Source organism: Athene noctua, chromosome 1 (assembly GCF_965140245.1).
Source record: "Athene noctua chromosome 1, bAthNoc1.hap1.1, whole genome shotgun sequence".
Lineage (NCBI taxonomy): Eukaryota > Metazoa > Chordata > Aves > Strigiformes > Strigidae > Athene > Athene noctua.
This window is the reverse complement of record NC_134037.1, coordinates 38047166-38070211: the sequence shown is the minus strand read 5'-3', so window position 1 is coordinate 38070211 and position 23046 is coordinate 38047166. Positions and strand designations below refer to the sequence as shown.

At 38.8% G+C, this 23046-nt stretch overlaps 1 protein-coding gene across 5 annotated transcripts in view; it reads left to right on the top strand.

Moving 5' to 3' along the window:
• The window catches only part of PHIP (PHIP subunit of CUL4-Ring ligase complex), a 117567-nt gene that overhangs the window by 21798 nt on the left and 72723 nt on the right, over positions 1-23046 (top strand). For all 5 annotated transcript variants that reach the window (XM_074895948.1, XM_074895947.1, XM_074895944.1 and 2 more), the window contains 7 exons: positions 446-606; positions 13022-13243; positions 13871-13971; positions 20776-20846; positions 21602-21702; positions 21795-21835; positions 22310-22408. In XM_074895948.1, coding sequence (XP_074752049.1) covers positions 446-606; positions 13022-13243; positions 13871-13971; positions 20776-20846; positions 21602-21702; positions 21795-21835; positions 22310-22408 — 796 coding nt within the window. The remainder of the gene's footprint in view (positions 1-445; positions 607-13021; positions 13244-13870; positions 13972-20775; positions 20847-21601; positions 21703-21794; positions 21836-22309; positions 22409-23046) is intronic.

The following is a 23046-nucleotide window of genomic DNA, read 5'->3' as shown; positions in this document are numbered from 1 at the left end:
TGGATAAATGATTGATTGTGTAGACCTCAAAAAGCAGGTTGCCTTGGAGAAGATTTGAATCTTTGCTGATCTTCAGTTAATAGTTATGTGGAAGCTTTTAGGCTTGTTGCATTTGAGGTAGTTTGCTCCTCCATGGAAGCTGCCTCAATCCTCTTGAATTTCTCACACTTGGTATAAAGTGAGAAGCATACATATGGGTACTTGAAAGTTGTATTGAATCTTTATGCTCTGCCTCGCAATTTGGTACTTTTTTGCATACGTCTATCATAGGCTACTTGTTGGTATTTTTCCCTAACTAGGGCAAAATGAGACACAATTACTATAGTAAGATGTCCATATATCAAATATTCCAGTGCTGAAATAAACTCTCCATCATGGAGAAGTATCTTAGTTTATGAACTTAATAGAAATGTTGTCTCTTCTTTTTATTTTCCCCATTTCATAGTGGATACCCTGTTTTCAAGAAAACTAAATGGAAAATACAGACTTGAACGGCTTGTTCCGACTGCAGTCTATCAACATATGAAGATGCACAAACGAATTTTAGGACACTTATCTTCTGTATACTGTGTAACTTTTGATCGGACTGGCAGGCGAATATTTACAGTAAGTACAAAATTTTATTTTTGTAGGTACTTTTTCAAGTACAGATAAAATAGCATGTTGTCTAATGATTTCGAAAAACTAAATGTACTGATGTTGTGTATCAAGAGCAGTTAAATAAATGCTTTATTACTACTACTCTTGTGCTTTTTTAATAGCCATACTGGTTTGCATGTTAAAATAGTTTTGGCATACATGTCTTAAGGCTAGATGTGATGGTGATTGCTGATTTGTGTAGTTCAGTCAGAAAACTCAGGTTATTTTCAGTGGAAAGGAATTGCGCTATATAGATTCTTTCCTCTGGACTTGTTTTCTCTAGTAAGAACATAAGCAAAAGAATAACCACCACTAGAGAATTTGATTGGGAAGTTAGAGAGAACAATCAATATGTAATTAAAGATTATTTTGACTGTTTTCTATAAATTTGAAGCATGACTATTAACCATCTGACTGACTGTACACTTAGATTTGGTACAGTGTGTTGAAGGAAACTAGAAAGCTGAAAATTCACATGGCGTGTTGTAAGAAATGTTGGCTCACAAGGAATTGCCTTTATGAGATCCTAGTAACTCTTTTTTTATACTGGTGTTCTTAGTATTTTTAACTATTTGCTTTTTGATGTTAAAAAATATAAATACTAAATAGATGTCTGAAATCCTACCGAAATTGCAGGTTTCCTAAGGAATGGGAATTTATAAAAACAGATATGTGTCAGTGTAATTTGGATTTCTTGGTAAGTAGTCAATTTTAGTAGAGCCAAAGATCTCTTAAATATGCACCTTGTGCCGATCTGGGACGCTTTGGCTGCATTAATTACCTTCCCACAAACACTGGATGTAATTGATACCTTTGTGGATCAAGAAGCTTGATTATGTCTTTTCTAACCTCATGGCAGGTAATTCAAATAATGCTGGTGGAAGTACAGTTCAGTTCTGTATGTAATGGAGCCCTATCTTCTAAAATTCTTTCAAGGCAGTTGTAAATAATTCACTCTTTCACCCACATACATTTTACTTTGTTGTGTAGAGGCATGTGTGGTTGCAGGGGTATGGGACACTTGCAGTGTTTTAAACAGACCTGTTTGTTTGTTCACTTGTTACTTCAGGCATAACAGAGACTTTTTTCATACTCCTTTAGATTTCATCAGCAAGCTAAGTCCCTCAGCAGTCATAGGCATTAAATTCTTACGCCCTGTAGTTTATGCGTGATTAACCTGTCAGGAAAATGGCTCTCTGTTGTGGGTTTATTTTATGTGACATGGCAGAATGGAGTAGAGATTTTATGTGTACCAAGTATAAAAATCACCTATGCTCACCCTGTTCACCTCTAAATAAAAACAACTTTGCTTCCTAGATGAAGTGCATAAAACTCTTTGTTAAGGTCGTCTGATTCTTCATTTTCCTAGAACTTTCCCATGTCCCTGAAATCTTTCCTCTTCCAGACGTAGGTTAAACTTCCTCTTGGCTGCATCTGTAGTGATGATTCCTTGTTGCACATTCCTTTGGTTTTTGCTATCTGATTTAAAAGTGATTAAAGAGAAAATTCTCTTGACTGTAACAGCAGTTTGTTTCCAAAAGGAAAGTAGAAGAACCTGAAATAAAATACGGGAGCGATTACTGCTTCTGCAACTTCAGGGCTTTCCTGGCAGTCCTTTGCTGACAGATATACTGGTGTCCTGGTATTACTGCTTGAAAAAGGTCCCAGTTTAGATCATGATTGCTTCAATCTAGTGTTAAGTGTCCATAGAAATTAATTGAGGCTGGTGAATTTTCATTTTGGAGGATCTGGGACAGAACTTCTTACCTCTGTGTTCTCAGGCAAATCCAGTGTTATTTGTGTAGATGTTTTCAGTGGTTGTTGGCAAATGGAGAACAAATGGGTCATATTCCACATTCCAGTAAAATTCAAGTTGCTGTAGCTGGCGTGATGTAGTCAGTTGACAGTTATGAACTGCTTTGTTGTAATTGCATTTGTATAATGAAATAGTGCCAATTCTTTCAATCTAGACCACTGCAATTTCTAAATTCTCTAGTGTAGTAAGTAGAAACAGGAATTTATAATAAGTAAGCCAAACTTCATTCCAGACGTGTCCGTTGTCAGCATGTACATTTGCAGGCATCAGTAGGGAATCATTCTTGCTCTGTTTTTACTCTACAACCTCCAGCATTCAGTGTAACATGAGCTAGATAAGAGGTTGTTTCAGACTTATGATGCATCTTCTAGAACCAATTATAACTGTTTCCTTTTCCTTCTGACCTCTGAAGGATTGAAAGCCTCTAAATTCAAGGTCTCTTTATGTTCTGCTTCAAATTAAAAGGGAAAGACAGTAATCTCAGCACATTTTTTGAGTCATACTCTTCTGGGAGATGTTATCTTTGCTAGGAAGAACATGCTTTTAGTTTGCCTAAAGGCACTGAAAACAGGAGATTAGGAAATTTTCCTACTAGCTAGTAGGTCCATACTGTGTTTGTGTGTCAGGGTTTTGGTAGCAGGGGAGCTACAGGGGTGGCTTCTGTAAGAAGCTGCTAGAAGCTTTCTCTGTCTGACAGAGCCAGTGCCAGCTGGCTCGCAAGACAGACCTGCCACTGGCCAAGGCTATGGTGGTAGCGCCTCTGTGATAACTTGTTTAAGAAAGGGAAGAAAACTGCTGTGAAACAACAACTGCAGCCAGAGAGGAGTGAGCATATGTGAGAGAAACAACCCTGCAGACACCAAGGTCACTGAAGGAGGAGGAAGAGGTGCTCCAGGTTCTGGAGCAGAGATTCCCCTGCAGCCAGTGGTGAAGAACTATGGTGAGGCAGCTGTGCCTCTGCCACCCATGGAGGTTAATGGTGGAGCAGAGATCCACCTGCAGCTCATGCAGAACCCAATGCTGGAGCAGCTGGATGTGCACTGGGAAAGGAGGCTGTGACCCTGCAGGAAGCCTGTGCTGGAGCAGGCTCCTGGCAGGACCTGTGGAGAGAGGAGCCCACAGTGGAGCAGGTTTGCTGACAGGACTTGTGATCCCGGGGGAAGCACCCACACTTGAGCAGTCTGTTCTGAAGGACTGCACCCCATGGCAGGGACCCACGCTGGATCAGGGGAAGAGTGTGAGGAGTCCTCCTCCTGAGGAGGAGCAGAGACATGTGATGAACTGACCACAACGCTCATTCCCCATCCCCATGTGCTGCTGAGGGGGAGGACAAGGTAGAGAAAATGGGAGTGAAGTTGAGTCCAGGAAGAAAGGATAGGCGGGGGGAAGGTGTTTTTAAGATTCGGGTTTATTTTTCTTGTTACCCTACTCTGATTTGATTGGTAATAAATTAATTTCTCCAGGTTGAGTCAGTTTTGCCTGTGATGGTGATCGCTGAGTGATGTCTCCCTGTCCTTACCTCAACCCATGAGCCTTTCATTGTATTTTCTCTCCCCTGTTCAGCTAAGGAGGGAAGTGATAGAGCAGCTTTGGTGGGCATCTGAAGTCCAGCCAGGGCCAACTCACGACAAGGTCATGCAATGACTGTTTATATTCTTTTATGGATTTTGCAAGAGACTTATGAACATCAGCCTCTTGCCTGTTTTTCTTCTGAATATACAAAAAAATTCTTAATGTACAAACTGGGTAGTCTTAGTAATTTAGGCTTTTTTAATTAACTACAATTAAGACATCTTTACTTGCAAAGACACAGCTAAAAGACCTATCAGCCATCAGTGAAGAAAACCTAATTATTTCAGAGATTGTATTATGGATCTCATAAAAAGTATGACTTGCAGAACCCATGCAGGGTAATAGAAACAAGCATGGTCTTCTCTGGTTCCTGCAGTACTAAACTTTTTGACTGCAAGGAAGGAATGCCATCTTCTTTTTCCCACCTTTATCTTCCTGTGTCCTCTGAGATTACTCTTTCTAGGGAATAATAAGCAGCATTGTGTAATAGTCTCTGTGAGATTCCAATGCAAGATTAATTTGTACATTTCTTGGCAGTTTCATGTCAGCCCACAAGTCTGTAATGCTAGGAAAGTAAACCAGTTTTACTCCATACCTTGGCAATGCTATCATCAGTTCTCTCTTGGTGCCGAGCTTGTTCTGGGATTTACTTTTGACAAGTGCTTCTTAATAGACCCATAATTCTTAGCAGTTGTAGACATAACCTTGGAAACATGAGCTGTAGTGTAAGCCGATGCTCTTGCTAGTAGAACTGCAACAGTATTTTAAGAGTTGTGAATTGTCCATTTCAGTTCAGATAATCCCATGAATTTATTTGAACTCTAATAGTGTTATCATGCCAAGATGCTTTAGAATTTACATTTTTACCTTAATGGTTTTTTCCTTCCTTTTTCTTTTTTACCTTTTCTTTGATTTCCTTTTCTGTTATTGAGACTTGCTCATAGTCATTTAATTTTTCTCTGCAGGGGTGATGTGTACAGCACATGCCTCTATAGCTATACTATAGCCAGCTGATAGGGAGCAGGCTTGGTTTTTGCTGATGTTCTTTCTTTGGTTGATGTTATTAAATGGATCTCTGAGGATCCTCCAGGTGGCATTAGGTTCCAGAACTAGCTTCTCTTTTCCTGCTGACCATTTTACATCTTTAAATTGTCTATGTGCAGTTTGCTGTCTATCAGTTACATTCTGCAAGCAGCATTTTAGGGGTCTCAATGCAGGATTTGGTGTATTGGGTGACTTTTTTCCTTTTATTTTGCTGGGCTTTGAACAATATGTTCATCCAATGAAATGACTGCAGGCTGTAAACTTACTGAAAAGTCAGTAGTTTATTTATAATATTGATCTGTACAATGTGAGAATTGTAGAAGCATGTTTTATGTCATATGTATAGTTCTGTAGACAGAGTTGGTTTTTTTTAATTTGTACAGCTTCAAGAAGAACAGGACCAGTGGTTTAGATTTCTAGATTATGATGCAATTAATATTAATGGTGTGGTTCTGTTCTTATGCATGTGCTGCTTTGAGAAAGAGATTAATCCACATGTGAGTGATTTCTACCCTATAGTGTTTTGGAAGTTTTGGGTTCCCTATTTCCTTCTGCTTTCCTGTTTCTTTTCTGAGCTGTGAGGCTATTATTTGTCAGCATCAGTTTTACACACACACCCCCTTTTTGTCTCCTCCACTTCTTGCAGTTTTTTTGGTGGTGACTGCACTTTTGGGAAGAATACACAAGCTGCTTCATACTCTTAAGTTCCATAACAGTAGAACAGAACGAGCTGATGTTATTGTTCAGATAATCATTGCCTTGAGTAGGTGTAGAGTTTGAACCTTTTTGAAGCTTTATATACAGAAGTGTAAATTTGAATCTAGAAGCACAGGAACGGTTATGGAAACTGAGTGTGTAGCATGGGGGAAAAAAACCCCAAATGTGAGTGCTTTATAGAGTGGCCATATGTTTGTGTTAAGGAAGCAAAGGGTTTAAAATTGAATCTGCTTAGCACCTTATAAGCAGAGTTTAGAGAAAAAAAAAAGGGGGGGGGCCCTTTAAACTGCTTAGAGCTCTAAACAGCAAGTTTTATATTTCTGTTGTAAACCTGTGTTAACTTGTTCATTGGAATTGATTTGGAAGTGTGCATTACGGAGCTTGTTTCCTCTTTTTCCTTCTCTTTAGCCTCTCACTGGCTTAGTAGAAGTGAATAAATCAAGCTATAAGTGAAATTAGCCTGTGTGTATATGGTTGTCAAAAACATTTTGTGACTAAGCCAATAATTTAAACTTTTTTAAAAATAAATAACACGGTGTGTCATTTCCAAGGTATTCAATATGAGTGAGACTTGGAGCCTTTTCAAAAGCCTTAAATACTAACAACTACATTTAAATTCAGTTAAACAACTAAATTTAAGAGGTCCTCACATCTTCTTTCTTGTAGACGTTCTGGGTAGGTAAGCATATTAATGGGAGGTCCCAAGTTCTACCTATTAATTAAAAGCTATTCCTGAAAGTTTTATTTTAATTTCTTTTTATACAGGTATTTGAGCTGAGCTAAAAGTAGCAATAAAGGTAGAATAAAATACATAGTACGTTCATTTATTGAGTCTTAGTTCAGTGGTTCTGAATCAAAAAAAGTCAGTGATCTAGAAGGAAATGGTCATTTCAAGAGTTTGATAAAGATTTTGAGAGAAAAAGTAGTAACAGGAGTTAGACTGTTGAGTACTTGGTTTTCATATTCATACAGTCTAATATGCTGGGGCAACAAAGAGCAAAGGCTGCAAATGCTTGTTACAGTTTGTGAGGATACAGTTTGAAGTTCTGAGGTAATTCAGAAGGACTCTTGAGGTTCATGCCAAATAATTGGATTAGTACATACTTACATTGTTGTGTTATGGTTAAAATGACTATCAGAGTACTAGCTTAGATGAAATTAACAGAAATGGCAGAATTTGTGTTGTATTTGCTGCTAGACTGCTCTGTTGTGTTTGGGTTTTTTTAAGGATAACGCCCTAGGGATATTGGAGAATTTAAAGACTAGTGCTCAGAAAAGAGTTGTGGCACTGTCCAAAGCTTTGGAAAATAGTGCCTATTAGTAAGGTGCTCTAGCAGGTTTGAGGTATAGAACTTCCAGTGTAAAAGCAAAGGGGTTGTTTGATTATTGTACAGTTTTGTCTGTGGGGTACTTTTTTTATTTGGATCCTATTACAACTGCTTTAAGAGTGTAACTTTCCACTAGAACAACTTTATCAAGGATTTTGGTGACTTCTAACTTGTAGAGGTGCTGAAAGTCAGAGGAGAGGAAGCTGCTTGTTATGGATACTGAGAGATGTGAAAAGGAGAGTAAGAGGCTAATATGGGGCAAAAGCATCTTTCTCAACAAACCACAGTGATGTGGGGAAGTGGTGGACCAGGTAGGTAAGCAAAGGTTGTGGGGTGGTGTTGATGGAAGAAACCCTGAAAACAACTTAAAGGGCTGAAGGGGGCCCACCCCAAGTGTTTGCACACAGATCAAGAAGTGCATTATCAGGAAAGCTTTCATGCTTTAAGAAAGCAGCCTGTCGGTGCCCATCTGAAGTGCCTGTGCACTAACATGCACTATGGAGAAAAGCAGGAGGAATTGCAATTCTGGGTGTAGTTGCAAGGCTATAATCTCATCAGGACCAACAAGGTAGGGTGTGGTTGGCTAGCTCCCAGGACTCGGGCACTGCTGTGGATGGACACAGGCTCTTCAAGAGGGACAGTCCAGGATGGCAAGGAGTGGGAGTTGCCCTTTATGTGAGGCTGTGGTGGGAATGCCTGAAGCTCTGCCTGGGGAGAGGTGATTAGCCAGCTGAGAGCTCATGAGTGCGGGTTAGAGGGCCAACCAGTGTGGGTGACGTTGGGGTGGGTGACTGCTACAGGCTGCCTGATCAGGAAGAAGAGATGAAGCCACCTTCAGACAATGGGAAGAAGCTTCACCTGGGCCTCCGGGTTGACTTGAACCACCCTGGTATCTGCTAGAGCGGGAACATAATAGTGTGCAAGCAATCCAGGAAGTTTTTACACTAGTACACTGATGACAGTGTCCTGGCTTAGGTCGTTGGGGAGCTGACAACAAAAGACATTCTTCTGGATCTAATAGTTACAAACAATGAAGAACTGTTTGGGGTTGTGAAGGTCAGGGGCAGTTTTGACTGCAGTGAGCAGGAGGTGATGCAGTTCAGGATCCTGTGAGGAGAGACCAAGGCAAAAAGTAGGAACACAGTCTTGGACTTCAGAGAAGCAGATTTTGTCCTGTCTGGGGGCCTGCTTGGAAGAATCCCATGGGACAGAGGAAGGGTTCAGGAGAGCTGGCTGTTAAGGGTCACATGTTCCAGTCTGAAGAATGGTCCATCCTCATGAACAGGAAAGTAAGCAGAGGTGGCAGGAGGCTTGCATGGATGAGCAAGGAGCCCCTGACAAAACTGAAACACAAAAAGGAAGCGTGCAGGAGGTGGAAGCAGTGAGAGATGACTTGGGAGAAATAGAGCCACTCTCTGAAAGTTCAGTTCAGAAAGCTGAAAAGAGCCTGGAGTTGAATCTGGCAAGGGATGTGAAGAGCAACAAAAGAGGCTCCTTCAAGTATATCAGCAGCAAAGGGCAGACTAGGGAAAATGGGCCTGCTAATGCATGGGACAGGAGACCTGGTGACAGAGGACATGGAAAAAGACAGGATGCTTGATGTCATCTTTGCCCCAGTCTTTAGTGGTGTCCTGGTTTCAGCTGGGATAGAGCTAATATTTTTTTTCTTCTCCTTTTTAGTAGCTAGAATAGTGCTGTGGTTTAGATTCAGTATGTGATTTGATATGAGCGTTCATGTACTGATGTTTTTAGCTGTTGCTAAGAAATCAAGGACTTCTCAGCTTCCCATGTCCTGCTAGTGTGCAGGTACACAAGAAGCTGTGGGGGAAGCATAGCCAAAACAATTGGCCCATATCGGCCTGTGGAATATTCCATATCATCTAGCGTAATGCTCAGTAGATATCTATATACTCAGTATGTAGATAAGGATTGATCTTTGGTTTCCAGGATTGTGGATTTCTGGGATCACTAGCCAGGAACAGGCTAGGCATCAGTCGGTGGGTGGTGAGCAATCACATGGTGCATTACTTATTTGTATTTTCTATTACTGCTATTATTTTTTTTAAATGTAAATTATCAAATTGCTTTTCTCTCGACATATGAGTGCCCTTACCCTTACCCCTTCAACTCTCTCACCCATTGCCTGGGGTGGGGGAGGGTAAGCGAGCAGCTGCTTGATGTTTAGCTGCTAGTCAGGTTTAAATCACAACAAGTGGCCAGATGTGTCTTCAGGAATCCCAAATCATTGTGACCAGAGGGAAAGTCTGGAGCAAGGAAGATGATGACTTGGTGGAGGGGGATCAGGCTAGGGAACATTTAAATGACCTGGTCATACACAAATCCATGGGACTTGATGGGACACACCAGCAAGTGCTGAGGGCACTGGCCAGTGACTTTAAGGCCACTCCCAATTATCTTTGAAAGGCTGTGATGGTCAGGAGAGGTTCCTGAGGACTGGAAGAGAGCAAGTGTTACTACTTCTTCAAGAAGGACAGGAACGTTGTTCCAGGAAACTACAGATCATTTAGCCTCAGTCACTCAAGAAGGTGATGAAGCAAATCCTCCTGAAAGCCATCTCCAAACATATTGACAATAAGAAGGTGATCAACGTAGATATATAAAGGGGGAAATGATTCCTGTCCAACTTGATAACCTTATATGATGAAATCACCAAGTTGGATGAGAAACAGTAGTGAATGTTGTTTTTCCTGACTTGTAGTGAGGCTTTCAACACTGTCTCCCATAGCATCGTTACTGACAAGGCTACATAAGTGGACAGTGAGATTGAAAATGGCCTGAACCACCAGGTTTGAAGGATTATAATCAGCTGCATGAGGTCCAGCTGGAGGCCAGTCACTGTGGGCCTACCACAGGGTTTGGTACTGAGCCCAGTACTTCCTTAACATTTTCTTTAAGGATCTGAGTGATGTGTCGTCAGTGAATATCTTCAGAGGATGTGCAGAAGATAACAAAATCAAGAATGATCGTTTCATCATCCTGGGCAACCTGCTTTAGGTAACCCTACTTGAGCGGGGGGGTTGGACTGGGCAATCCCCAGAGGTCCCTTCCCACCTCAGTGGTTCTGTGATTCTGTCTGTCCGTTGCTTTTCATCTCTGCAGACTGGTTGTTTTCCCTGGACTGGCATTGTAGTGGTCTGGCAGTTAGATAAGACAGATGCGTACCCCAGAATCTCAGCATGGAAGTTTTACGTAAAAGTAGAAATAGTATAGCCTGTACCATTGATCTCCTTACCCAAGAAGCAGAAAATGTGATTATTAACAAGCTTCCCTTATCTCCGTTGTCAAATAGACACGTTCCTGCTACAGGCTCTCTTAGTACAAAGTTCTTAGAAGTAGAAACTGGCTGTTGCTTGCAGTAACTAACCAAGACATCACAAGGCAGCAGTCTTGGTTGAGCGTTGAGGTTAACGGTTCAGAGCCGTGCTCTTCTATAGTGCTGATTGCTTAGCCTCAGCACCCTTTGAGGACCAAAGAGAAATCTGAAGTCTCACGCTGTACTTTCCTATGAGGAAAGAGGGATGTTCTCTTAATAGAAGTAGTTGTTTAGAAGGAACATGCAGTGGCATAGAATTTGTTTGACAACCTTAATTGGAGGCTCAGAAGTTTATGCTGAAAATGACTAGGGCAGAGGTGTGGAAGAAGTTGTCTTGCCCACATCTCTGCATTCATGGGTGCACCTGTGGAGAGCTGGGAAGAGAGGAAAGTCATGCCCTTAAAGTTATGTCCACCTGAGGAAAAGTAGAAGCATTGCAGCTGGTAGATCAGATTACCTACCAAGGTATTCCAGAAATCACATACACAGTAAAGTTTTAAATTACCTTGATTTTGCATCTCTGGAGTCCCCCTGCAAAACATTCTGCTGGGTTAAAATGTCACTAATGCTCCAAAGTAGGCTTTTTGCTGATGTTAGAGATAAAGACCTTCTGTAGGGAATCAACCTGTATTTGTCATCTGCAGAAAAATGTGCTCCCTCAGTGTACCTAGATAAAATCAGTATTCTTTTTACTGTTACAGAAACAGAGGCTGTAGTTTTATCTCATTGTGTTAAGAGATACGTGTATTGTCTGAATTAATAGAAATAGTACAGGAAGAGAGAAACTGCTGTGGACAAACTGCCTGCGAGCCAGAAACAACTTCTTGTACACTAAACAAAAAGTAGGCTGAGGAAGTTTTCTGGTTTGCAGGGTGTTGCTACAAATGAGAATGAGTGTGTAATTGTTAGGTAACTGCAGGTGTGCTGTTTTCCTTCTTCTCTCAGATAGTAGTTTTGAATCTGAACCAATACAATGAATAAAACTTAGCTACAATTTCAAGTAGAAAACTGAATTTATTTTTTTTAGTAATGAAAAAAAGTTAAGGAAGGGGAAATTGTCTATCCATCAACATTAATGTAATATAAACAGGCTAGTCAGTATTTATTAAAAAATGGCAAAAAGAAAGCTTTCCAAATGCTTTTATGCACTCCAATAACTGCAGGATATGTCTGGGTTTCTTTTGAAAGTGTTTCCTGGAGTGTTTGCAGGGCTCTCCAGCAGGACAGGCTCTGGTTCGCACATAGTGGCTGTGTCAGTGAGAGCTTCCTGAAATGCGTCTGCCCAGAACAGTACCTGAGTTGAGCTGTGACAGTGTGGGATTTCTAAAGTTATGTGAATGTAGACTGAAGAGTGTACTAAGTAAGGAAAATGTCATTTCTGTGTTTACAGAAGTTGTAATGTTGGAACTAGCGTCAGTAACCTCTAAATATTTTTTGAGAATTTTGGTTGTTAGATGCTTACATTCACTGAATGCTTAGCGGTCTTTTAAAAATCTGGCTGTTGGTCCCTGTACTTTGGATACCTTTTTTATGAAAGGTGGGCGGTAGTATTGCTCTGCCTTCTGACTTCTTTAAAGAATAAATACTGGATAAACTTCTGCAGAGGTACTGTAAGTAGATGGAAGAGGAAAATCCCTGGTGACATTTTATAATGATGGTGTTACATTGTAACATTGCACCTGTGTGTGTCCAGTAGCAAATCAGTGCTCTAGATGTTAAAACCCAACACCCAGCTTTGTATTGCTTTGGAATCTGAGCAAATGAATGAAACGTTAACAGCAGGTCTCCTCTGTTAGTGTCTCTGTGCAGTGTTCAAATGTTACTGTGTTGAGCGAGGTGCAGGGTTATTCAGACTTTCAGGGAGGTGTAGGAATGCAATGAAAAATGAAGGGCTGAGTTCTGAAATTTTTGCTAGGGCTATGAATTTGTTGTATACAGGCAAGCAGATGTTACAGTGATGTGGGAACACCAGCAAAGTGTGTGTTACGTATGAAGAGGTAGATGAAGCCTCTGAAGCTTGTTGAGAAAGAGTAGTCATTTCAGTGTGTGTTAATGTGAATATCAAAATGGGTTTATAGTACTTTGACTTAATAATGGACTAGCTGTTCGTACAGGCTCTTTTTCTCACTGTTACTGTGGGAAGTGTACTGCTAACACTGGTAGGGCATGAGGATGAAACTAGGAATATAAGGAACATATGTGGGTATAATGCTAAATGACAAACATGGTACCAATTCATAATTCATTTTCATGTTTAATGTAAACTTTCATTTTAATGTATTGCAACAGCTGCTTCAGTTTGTGCTGGAATTTTGGAAAAAGTGTCTTACTGAAGAGTATAAATCTAACTTGCTGTAAGATTTGTGATCTGTATTATAAAAGCATCGTGCTTTGTATATACTGTTGAGAATTAACGTAATCTTATGTTGTGTTTTGAATGCAGTATGGAAAACTGCTAAAAGCTTGGGGGGGAAATATGTATGCCACTAGTTCTGTTTTTCAGTTCATTATGTTAGTTAATTGTAACATCGAAACAGCTAACGGTTGACATGATTTCTACCTTACTTCTAGGGATCAGATGATTGCCTTGTAAAAATCTGGGCAACAGATGATGGAAGGTTGTTGGCTACCCTGAGAGGGCATGCAGCTGAAATATCTGATATGGCAGTGAACTATGAAAACACCATGATAGCTGCTGGAAGCTGTGATAAAATGATCAGAGTTTGGTGCCTTCGAACTTGTGCACCCTTAGCAGTTCTGCAGGGCCACAGTGCATCTATAACATCATTGCAGGTAGGTTTTTGCTTTGTGAACTCACCTAAGCAATAAAATGCATCATTTGACTGAAAAAGGAACCACCTGAGAACAGTTTGTGTAATAAAAACATGTGCCTGTCAACTAAGCCATGAAGTGAGAAGGAATTTCTACGGTACACATTAAGAAATAGCATGTGTTTATTGTCAAAATGACTGACCCTTGAAAAATGCCAGACGTAATCCTTGTTCAAAAAATTTGCATGATGCATGTGGGCAGTTCTGTTTTGAAGTGTCATTCCTTTGCAGGCTGTGATTCTGAGGGCAGGTACATTGAGTACGAACTCCAGTCACTGCTGAATACTTTTGTTTGTTTCTGTTTAGAGTTGCATGCTGTTGCACAACTTGGGTTGTGGGGAGGGAGAACCCAGAGTGCTTTGGCAAGTAACCCAGAAGGGTTGTTCCTAAGGAAGAGAGTGACTCTGAGCAGCATCGTGTTATTTTGGTGTTCATTGCAACTTACTTTCCTTAAATATGGTTTGATACTTGATTTTTTTTTTTTTTTTTTTTTGTGAGAAGTCAATGACTTGAGGAACTTTTTAGCACATCTGGAACAGATTAACAGGACACCTTTTCTTTTTTCTCCCCCCCACCCCCTTCCTCCCAGTTCTCTCCACTGTGCAGTGGCTCAAAGAGATACTTATCTTCAACCGGGGCAGATGGAACAATATGCTTTTGGCTGTGGGATGCTGGCACCCTTAAAATAAAGTTAGTTGCCATTTTATTTGTTGCTATTTCTTTCTTTGTAATTAAGAATAATGTACAAATGTTGGAGAACTTGTCTAAAACAAAACTTGTCACTGGCTGGTTCACTATGTATGATCTATTTCTGATGTAGCTATAGCTTGCTTACCTTTTAAGGCTTAAGTTGATAGTATAACATTTTGTGGAGTGAAGCAAGTAACTGTATACCCAGTTTTGCTGTATCAATGTTAGTTTAGTAAAAAGTCTAATGATTTTATTTTTTTTGCTATATGATGTCAAAGTTGGTACTTATTGGTTCTGTTCTCATCTCTTAATCCCAGATTAAATGAAATTTATGTTGATAAAATGATTACAATTTAGACTTGAAAATCCAGATATTCTTCTTAGGAGACTGTAATGTCCTAGTATAAATTAGGGTGGGGTATTTTTGATGTTTGTTCTTATCTGTATTAACTTTTCATAGTTGCTTTTTACTGTAGCGTGGCAGGAGGCAGAATTCTTTGGCAGCTGTATATTGGCGTCTGAAGTTTTGCCTGAAGTTTCTGCCTTCAAAGTAAAAGATACTCAAAATGTAGTCAGGACCCTCAAATAGAGCTTGTTTTTTAAAATTAACTTGTAATGGCTTTCAGATGCTTCTTGCTCCTTTATCACAAAACACCTGTAGTTTAAAATTCAAAATAGTTGTTTTAGTAATCATTAGTGACTTAGCTTTGGGGATATGATGTGTTCTTATGGATATATTCTCCTAGCAGGTAGGTTCCATTTTCTTGTAGTTTTGGTATTTGCTGTTAGAATCTTTTTTGTGGTGTGTCAAGGTTATGCAGGGCTTGTACATACATTTGCCTAGATACTTCTCTAGTTGTCTGGACCTTAACTTTTGATGTTTGGTGGGTGTTCTGGCTCTTTTTGATACTGTACATGAAGCTGACTGTTAATCCTCTGCTGCCTGGTACATGCTGTAATCGAAGACTGACTCTCATTCTTACTGAGGAAAGGACAAGATGGCTTATGTGCTTCTTTTTAATGTGCAAAGGGAGAGGAGTTGCTACCATATTATTTTCCTTAAGATCTCTTAAGTCTGAGCTCTTGTTGACAAGACAAAATCTTAATCTGCCTGGTTTATAAACCTTTTGAGCCCATGTTTCTCTCTTACTTTTTTCCTTTCATTCTTTTTTCTCCTTTTCCTAGGTAAAGTTAGAGTCTGGAATTGAATTTTGAAACAACTCTGTCATTAGAGAATAGCAGAATCCATTAGAGTTTAGTGGGTTATATTATATGAGCTGAGATGAACATTCAGAAATTGTGAATGTTTGGATGAATTATGGAGTTGGATGGGATTTGTTTTGAGGTAAAACTTAGGGAGTGAGAAAGTTGGCGTCAGGTATGGTAGGGGATTCTCAACTAATTCCCTTCCATGGTGATATGTAAATGTAGAATAAAAATTTTCAATAAGATGCACTCAGCAAATATTAAAGGAATAAAAGATTTTTGAGTAATGATTTCATGTATAAGTAGTCACAGTAGATGTGATCAGACAGTGTTACAGAGAAAACAGATTAGTTCAGCTGTCTCGTACAGCACAGCAAGGAGGTGGTCCGGTAACCCAAGCCATGCCAGTGGCTCACGTTGCGTAACTACAGTGTGCAGAGTAAACTTTGAGACTAGAATTTGTACTGTCCTTACCTTCTGTTCTTGAAAGTATTTTATACATTGTGTTTGAGAAGACAGAGGAACCCTTTAAGCAGTGTTTCTTCAGTCTGGAAAAAGACAAATACATGAAGATGAGATATGTACAGTCATGAGTGTCTTGAGGAGGGTATATAATGAGTCGTTGCTGTGCTGGAGGGTATCAAGTGAAGGTCAATTCCAAATGGGAAGGAGATGGTTCTTCGGAAAACATGCAGTTAAGTTATTGAACTCCTTGCCACAGAGTATTATGCATTATATGAGGGTAATAAAAGGCATCACTCTGTGCTTTTTCTGCTTTTACACATCCAGTTTTGGCTACTTTGGAGGCAGGATACTGGTCTTAGATCTTCATTTGAACTTATTAGACCTGTTATGTATTTGAAGTAATGATACTTTTTGATCCAAGCTAAAACTTGATAAAAATATGTTAACGTCTAAATAAGAAACAGATATATCTTTTGGGACTGGGACATAACTGTATGTCATTTAAGACATTGAAATAGTTGGACATCCAGAAAAGTCTTAATGTAGCTCTTCCTGAATTGAACAGCTTACTAGTTATGGGGAATTTGTTAGTTACAGGAAGTTTTACTTAATGTGCTAATCTGTAAACTTTTCTAACTTGGTTGTCATGCTTATTTCACTAAACCAAAATAAATTATACTGTGAAACTGAAAGTCCAGTGTCATTTTCCACAAGGAAGCTGCATTCTATGGACAGTGCATCTCGGTAATGAGTGTACATTGTCATAAATTTTTGATGAAGCAATTGAACTTCCTTAGACCTTCAGATCTGGATCTACTTCCACAACATGGAAACATGGCAGATTCCCTCCACATTCCTTCAGTAAAGTGCCAGCAATATAATAGCATCAAAGAAAGGAAAGGTTTTTGTTAATTTTTCATAAGGCGCTTCTTGAGGTTATTTTTTAAAAAACATGATGTGTAAGCCATCTGGAAGAGAAAATAACTGGTGAGGTGGGAAGCTTGTCCTTCTTTTTATCGCTGTAGTAAAAAATACAGGCTTCTGTCAGTATCTCTAAAATGGAGGAAAGCTGCCAGAGAGAATTAAGATTTTTTTTTTTTAATTTTACCACAGTTATTCAGGTTCTGAGCTTGCTGTCCTGTATTTCAGTTCCAGCACTACTCCCTCCCCAGAAAGGAGAAATGGGGGCTTTCAAGCAAGACTAAAGGATCTGAATAGTACAGGTGAAGGGTGCTGTCACGTGCTTAAGTCGGAACTTGATGTCATGCTCCTGCTGAGCTTGACTGCAGCCTGTCCTTCAATAATACAATTGCTATCAATAATGACAGTGTTACTAAGTCGTCCAATAGTTTAAATGGGGACTGGTAGGGAGGGGGAGAGAGAGGGAGATGCACGCACCCCACACTCCCTGCTTTTTATACTCAGTACTACTTGAATCATCTGGGAGTAAGTTAAGATTATGAGCTGTGGGGCAGCCTCATGATGATCATGTGGTTGATTGTAGTTTCAAGATGGTTGGCAGTGCCAGCAGTACTTTGAACTTTTCCATGAAATATAGGAAGGGCAGTGTTTGGGTACACTACTGTGTTAAGTATGCTCTTGAATTTAAAAATAGTCAGTTTTGTTCTTGACTGTGCTGAAAAACTCTTTCAGTTAAGTCTACTGGATCAATTCCCTGTCTTTAACTGAAAATTGGCTTAGTCCCTCCTGGGAAGAACTCCCTTTGAAGGGAATCTTTCCCTGTCAGCTTCTTCAGGAAATGAGGAAATTCAAAATTGTTCTTTATTCCCCACTTATGAGATCAAAATATTACAGAGCAATTATTTATCTCAACATACCATGAAAAACCGGAAAACTCACTACCTTAAAAACTGTCGCATTTGCCATTAAAATGGACTTTGCCATCCTTTAAGCCTTCTAATGTCTAATGCCCTATCCCAGTTCTGGTTTCTGTTTGGTTTTTTTATCTCTGCAAATGTTAATTTTGTTTCATTTTTAGATCACAAAAATCATTGTATACAGCTTTGCTAGCAGCTCTGCTGCAGTATTAATTGTATCTCTGAAATTAGAGGCTTCCTGTGTTGGTCTCCCAGTTTTTTGATAACCTCATTAATTGAGGCATGTTCAGTATCTAGGTTACACATATGGCCCAGACGGGAGGTGCTTGGTGACAGAGCTCTGTTTTGATAAACTGCAGAACACATTACAGTAGGTTTGATGCTATAGGGTGAAGCACAGACATTGGCATGTCTGACCACAAAATTCTCATATTATTCAAAGGAGAATGATTAGCCTTGCTCACGTGCTTCTCTGTCTAGTGTGGTGCATGTTCTTCAGTATTTACAGAGCCTTCTGTGTGCTTCTTTTCTTTCAGTGAAGAGATTTCTGACCAGGCAGTTACCCTGTATGCCTAAAAGCAGTAATGTTCCAGGTAGATGAATTTGGTTTCCAAATAGAGAACAGGAAAGTTGGTTGTTGCTGCCAGTAAGGAAGGCAAGGAATTGTCCCATACAAGATGGGAAAACAATTAAAAACTTAGGTAGTCAAGACTCCCCCTTTTTAGTGTCCTGTTACTCTTCTGGATGGTGATAGGAAACATAAAAGTCGGATCCTTTTATCAATTGACAGTAGGGAGAAGAGAGAAAATCAGCCTGAGGTCATCAGAAACTGAAGAATAATCTGTTTTCAAGGGAGAATTATTACAACTGGTCAGTACAGCAAAGTTAAAATAGTTGTACTGCAAAATATTTGCATATGTATTTTCACTGACAAAGATGCTGAGTTTTCTTGTTATTCTTCTGCCACCTGTTTGGATCACAAGTTTCCAGTGTGAGTCTGTTACTGGCAGACCGTATGAACAAGGCAGCAGAACTGTCTCACAGATTTGGGTAGAGGAGCTTACTATACTGCTTTTCTTCTTTTCTATTTTTTCCCACATAATTTTAAAAAGAGGGGAAAAAAACTTAGGAAAAACACATGCTGATGATTTTTATGTTCCTATTTTGGACAAGACGTTGGTTTCTCAATTGTCATCAGCGTGGTGTGATACTTCTCATCTGCTTTCTTCAGCAGAAGGCACTTGGTGTTAAAGGGGCTGGTCATACATCAGAATTCAGGTATGCTGAACCTTGTTCATTAGCTTGCAAACAGAGACTTTAATTTGGAGAGGTTATATCCCACATTTGTTTTCTGGAAAGAAATCTTGCTTGAACCACTACATGCCCACAGTGAGGTCAGGACTTGAATTAGGTAACAATTCCTGCACTGTGGCTGCATTTTGAAGAAGACAAACTTGAGGTGTTTACATGGGTGAGTGTGTCCCTTAGCTGAGGCACATATGCCAGATTGTTTCTTTGTCTGCTGTTTTGAGTGCAGGTTTTTTTTTTACTTAAGTCCCTCTCATTTCTGGATTTGTGTTGAACTTAATACAGGTCTCATCCAGGAGGAAAATGGTTTTCCAGGGGTTTTCTCTCTGTGAAATATTTGTGAAGTTATCTTAGTGCCTTCCAGCCACTTAATAATTGTATTGAGAATGTTTGTAAAGTGAAACAATTAGCTTGGTTTCTGTATGTTGCAAGAAATTATACTTTTGCCCCCTACCCTTGCTTCCCAAAAATACTGAGTGCCCAACTCATTTTCCAAAGATCACAGCCTGCTCTATAGTAAAAGATTGCCATAATCTTTTGTCTCTTAATGCCTAAAGTAACACACATTAGAAAGACATAAGTTGGAGAATTTAACTTGGTTATCCAAACTAGAACATAAGTTCATACTTGCTCTATTTTGCAGCTGTCCTAACTCCAAAGGCAGAGTTCACAAACCACAGTGGAAGAAAACAGCAGCCTATTTATCTATTTACACTTGCTCCAAGTTATGTAAGCTGCATATTGAATCATCTGACAGTTCTTTTTATGTTAGTATCTCAGTTAAGAAGGGTTTCAACTGTTTTGTAGAATAGATCTTTGTCTTGTTTAGTGTATCTTGTTGTGAAGTTTTCTTGTCATGAGTCTGCAGGGAGTTACCTTAAAACTCCTAGAGGGAAGTTCACAGAAATGGCCTATACTGAAGGGACAATTTGGAGACAGATTTTACCTGGTATTCCTGGTGTTTATTACTCTGTTTAATGCGTAGGCACCACTAAGGTTTAATGCTTACTACTTTTTTTGAGATAGGAATAGCTAATGAGTGGAGAAATGTCTCTTATGCATCTGCCTTCAGCTGAAATGAATTATATGGACCATTTTGCTTTTAAAAGAGAAAATTTTGGATAAGTTATGAATATGCATTCTTTTATGTTAAAACGGATCTTTAGTGATGACACTTGTGGGTGTAATGCTGCTGTTCTCTAGTAAGTTTATTCTTTGAGTGCAGATTGCAGATGGCATACTATGCAAGACCACCTACTGATTTGAGGTTGCTGCAGTGCATGAACAGACTTGAAGTAATGATTGAAGAAGCAGATCTGATTTGTTTTGGTTTTATATACTCTTAATTTGCCAAATCCATCGAAGCTTTAGTTCAGCTTGCACATCAGGTTCTGAGATGCCTAAAAGAAAGCACCGGCCATAAACTTCTAGCTGTAGTCCTTATGTTATTTGGGCACTGTTTGAAACTAGCCCACAAAGAATATATGTCCTCTGAAGAAACTGGTACGTTCAAATACTGTGAAAAACTACAAATTTATTTAAATTCCTTTTGTGTCCTTATCTATAAAGAGCACCAAGCTCTGTTTCTCTCTTGTAAAAACAGCTGTGTGCTACAAGAGAAAACCAGAGTTCCAGTACACGCAGCAGCTTAAAACTGAATATCATGAGCAGCTGGCTCTAGTGTCTTTTGTTGTGCTTTGCTGGTGACTTAAGGAGGAGAATGTTTTATATAGCAGTATTTGAGAGGAGAGAGGAACAGGATTTAAGTTGCGATACAACTCTCCTTGATACATGGATTACTTAGTCCATCTGGATGTCTTAGTTTCCTAAAGATCAGATCATGAAGCATAGTCACACAAAATTGTTTATAGATGGGCAGCCATCTGTTCCTTCATGCTTAATTTTGTCCTTCTGTGCTTTATTTCTAAGATACTGACTTACTTTTTGAAGTCCTATTAGGAAATTATTTGTCTTTCTTTATTTGTAGTCCAAGGCCAACAAAGTTTACAGAACGCCCTCGGCCCGGAGTCCAAATGATCTGTTCTTCTTTTAGTGCTGGTAAAAGAGTTTTTTCCTTTTTTCACTTGTATCAATATAAGTAGTCATTTGCAGAGTAAAATGGAAGTATAATACAGTTACTGTAGTATACTTCTTGTTAATAAGATGGAATTGAGTTAAAGTAGATATTAAAAAACCCCAAATATTTAAAACAAATTCAGAATCTATTCATAAATGCCTGGTGATGATATGGAAATTCTTGAAAACTGTTAAGTATAAAATGTTGAAAGTAAGTCTCTTGTGACTGCAGGTCTTTTAAAACATGATGTATACCTTTTTCTCAGAGTGATTCTGAGAGTTGACTTTGAGATGGAATTTATAGGGATTGGGACAAGGTGTTGATTACTGGATTCTCACGGTCTTTCATTGATTCTAGAGTTGACAGTTGAAGAGTGCAGCATAAATAATTGGATAAAATATCAAAACTACAGAAACTTATTTTCAGAAAGTGTACTGGAGCTCTACTTCCATTCAATTTTTGTTAAGCTTGAGGCTTCTAAGGGCTTAGTTGCAAACAAATTACTGTAGTTAACTAGTCTTTCAGGTAAGTCTGCAGATGCATATTTATCTGACAGCAAATGTGGGGTAATTCAGCTCCAGTTAAACTTTTGAGTTTCTAAATCTTGTTTTTACTTAAAGGTCAGTTGCAGGCATAGCTGAAATGAGATACAGCTATAAACTTAAGTATTTGATGTTACAAGTGTTTGAAAATACTGTAATAACATTAGATTGTCTTATCTGTTTGTTTTTCTTAGGTGGAATGTTTTTGGCCACTGGGAGTACAGATCACATCATTAGGGTTTATTTCTTTGGATCAGGTCAGCCAGAGAAGATATCAGAGTTGGAGTTTCATACTGTAAATACTTTTTTTTAAATTACATATGTGTTTGATTAAAATAATTTGGATAATTTTGAATAATGTTTTTCTTCTATTCTTTTTTTATATAGGACAAAGTTGACAGCATTCAGTTTTCTAATAGTAGTAGCAGGTAAGCACACAATTTATTAATTTATTTATTCAGAACTATTTTTTTTTGACCTTGTGGACATTTGTAAATATCAGTTTCTGGAAGTAGTGCTAAAAAAGAAAAGTCACTTTCTGTTTTAAGGTTCATCTAGTAAAATCATCTGTAACTACTGGATTCTCACTGTTTTGTTTTAATAATACTCCTTCAATTTTACAGTTGTTTTTATTGTAATGACTGATTAAAGTATTTTGAATTTGCCAAAATCAAGTAATCTTATACTCCTTAAAATTTCTTCTTGAGAAATATATTTGTGTATATATATATTCACATATAAAATGCAAACTTTTTATTTTCTATAAAAAATATTCTAACACTCTGTGGACTTCTTACAGCTTCCTTTTTTGAGTTCTAAATTCTGGAACTTCAGTTTTCAACTGTCTTTTCTGCATAGATCTGCCTTTGATGTCTGAGTAACATTTTTTCCCCTTTTGTTAGATTCGTGAGTGGAAGCCGTGATGGCACAGCACGGATCTGGCAATTCAAGCGAAGGGAATGGAAAAGCATTTTGTTAGATATGGCTACTCGCCCAGCAGGGTAGGTGATGTAAAATGTTCTGCTATCAGATAGGTATTTGAAGGCCGTTAATATAATTTGCTGACTTATTAAAAAAAAAAAAGGGGAGGGGGGGAGCTTCTTAAATTATTACTGCTTAAATTGCTTAAATGGATAATATGTTTGTCTAGCTTTTGAAGTCCAATGTAAATAAAGATTTGACTACATATTCAGCTGTAGAAACTTAGCTTGTCCTGATAATAGCTCCACTAGTGTTTTGATTAGATTAAAAGCAGAAAGGATACTTAAAATCCCTTAAAAGTCAAATTTATATGGCTTTTTACATAAGTATTTATTTCTGGAGCAAGAAAACCAGGTCATAATCTGTTCTTGAGACTGCTTGCATTTTAGTAATGCTTAAAGATATTGTGGAATCTGCGTGCCCAGAAAAGCGGTATTGGGTTCTTTCATACCACATGCCAGAGCAAATGAATCTCTTGCTCTGTAATGGGTTCTAATTTGTTAAAACAATCCAAGAATTTAGGTACTTCTAGTGTAAGGAAACACTAGAACAAGCAACAAAAGAGGCTTGAGATGGAGGATAACTTAGTAGGAATTGTGACTTGTATGCTTTTATTTTGGCATGGAGGAGATGTTTTCCAACTGACACATATTAGAAA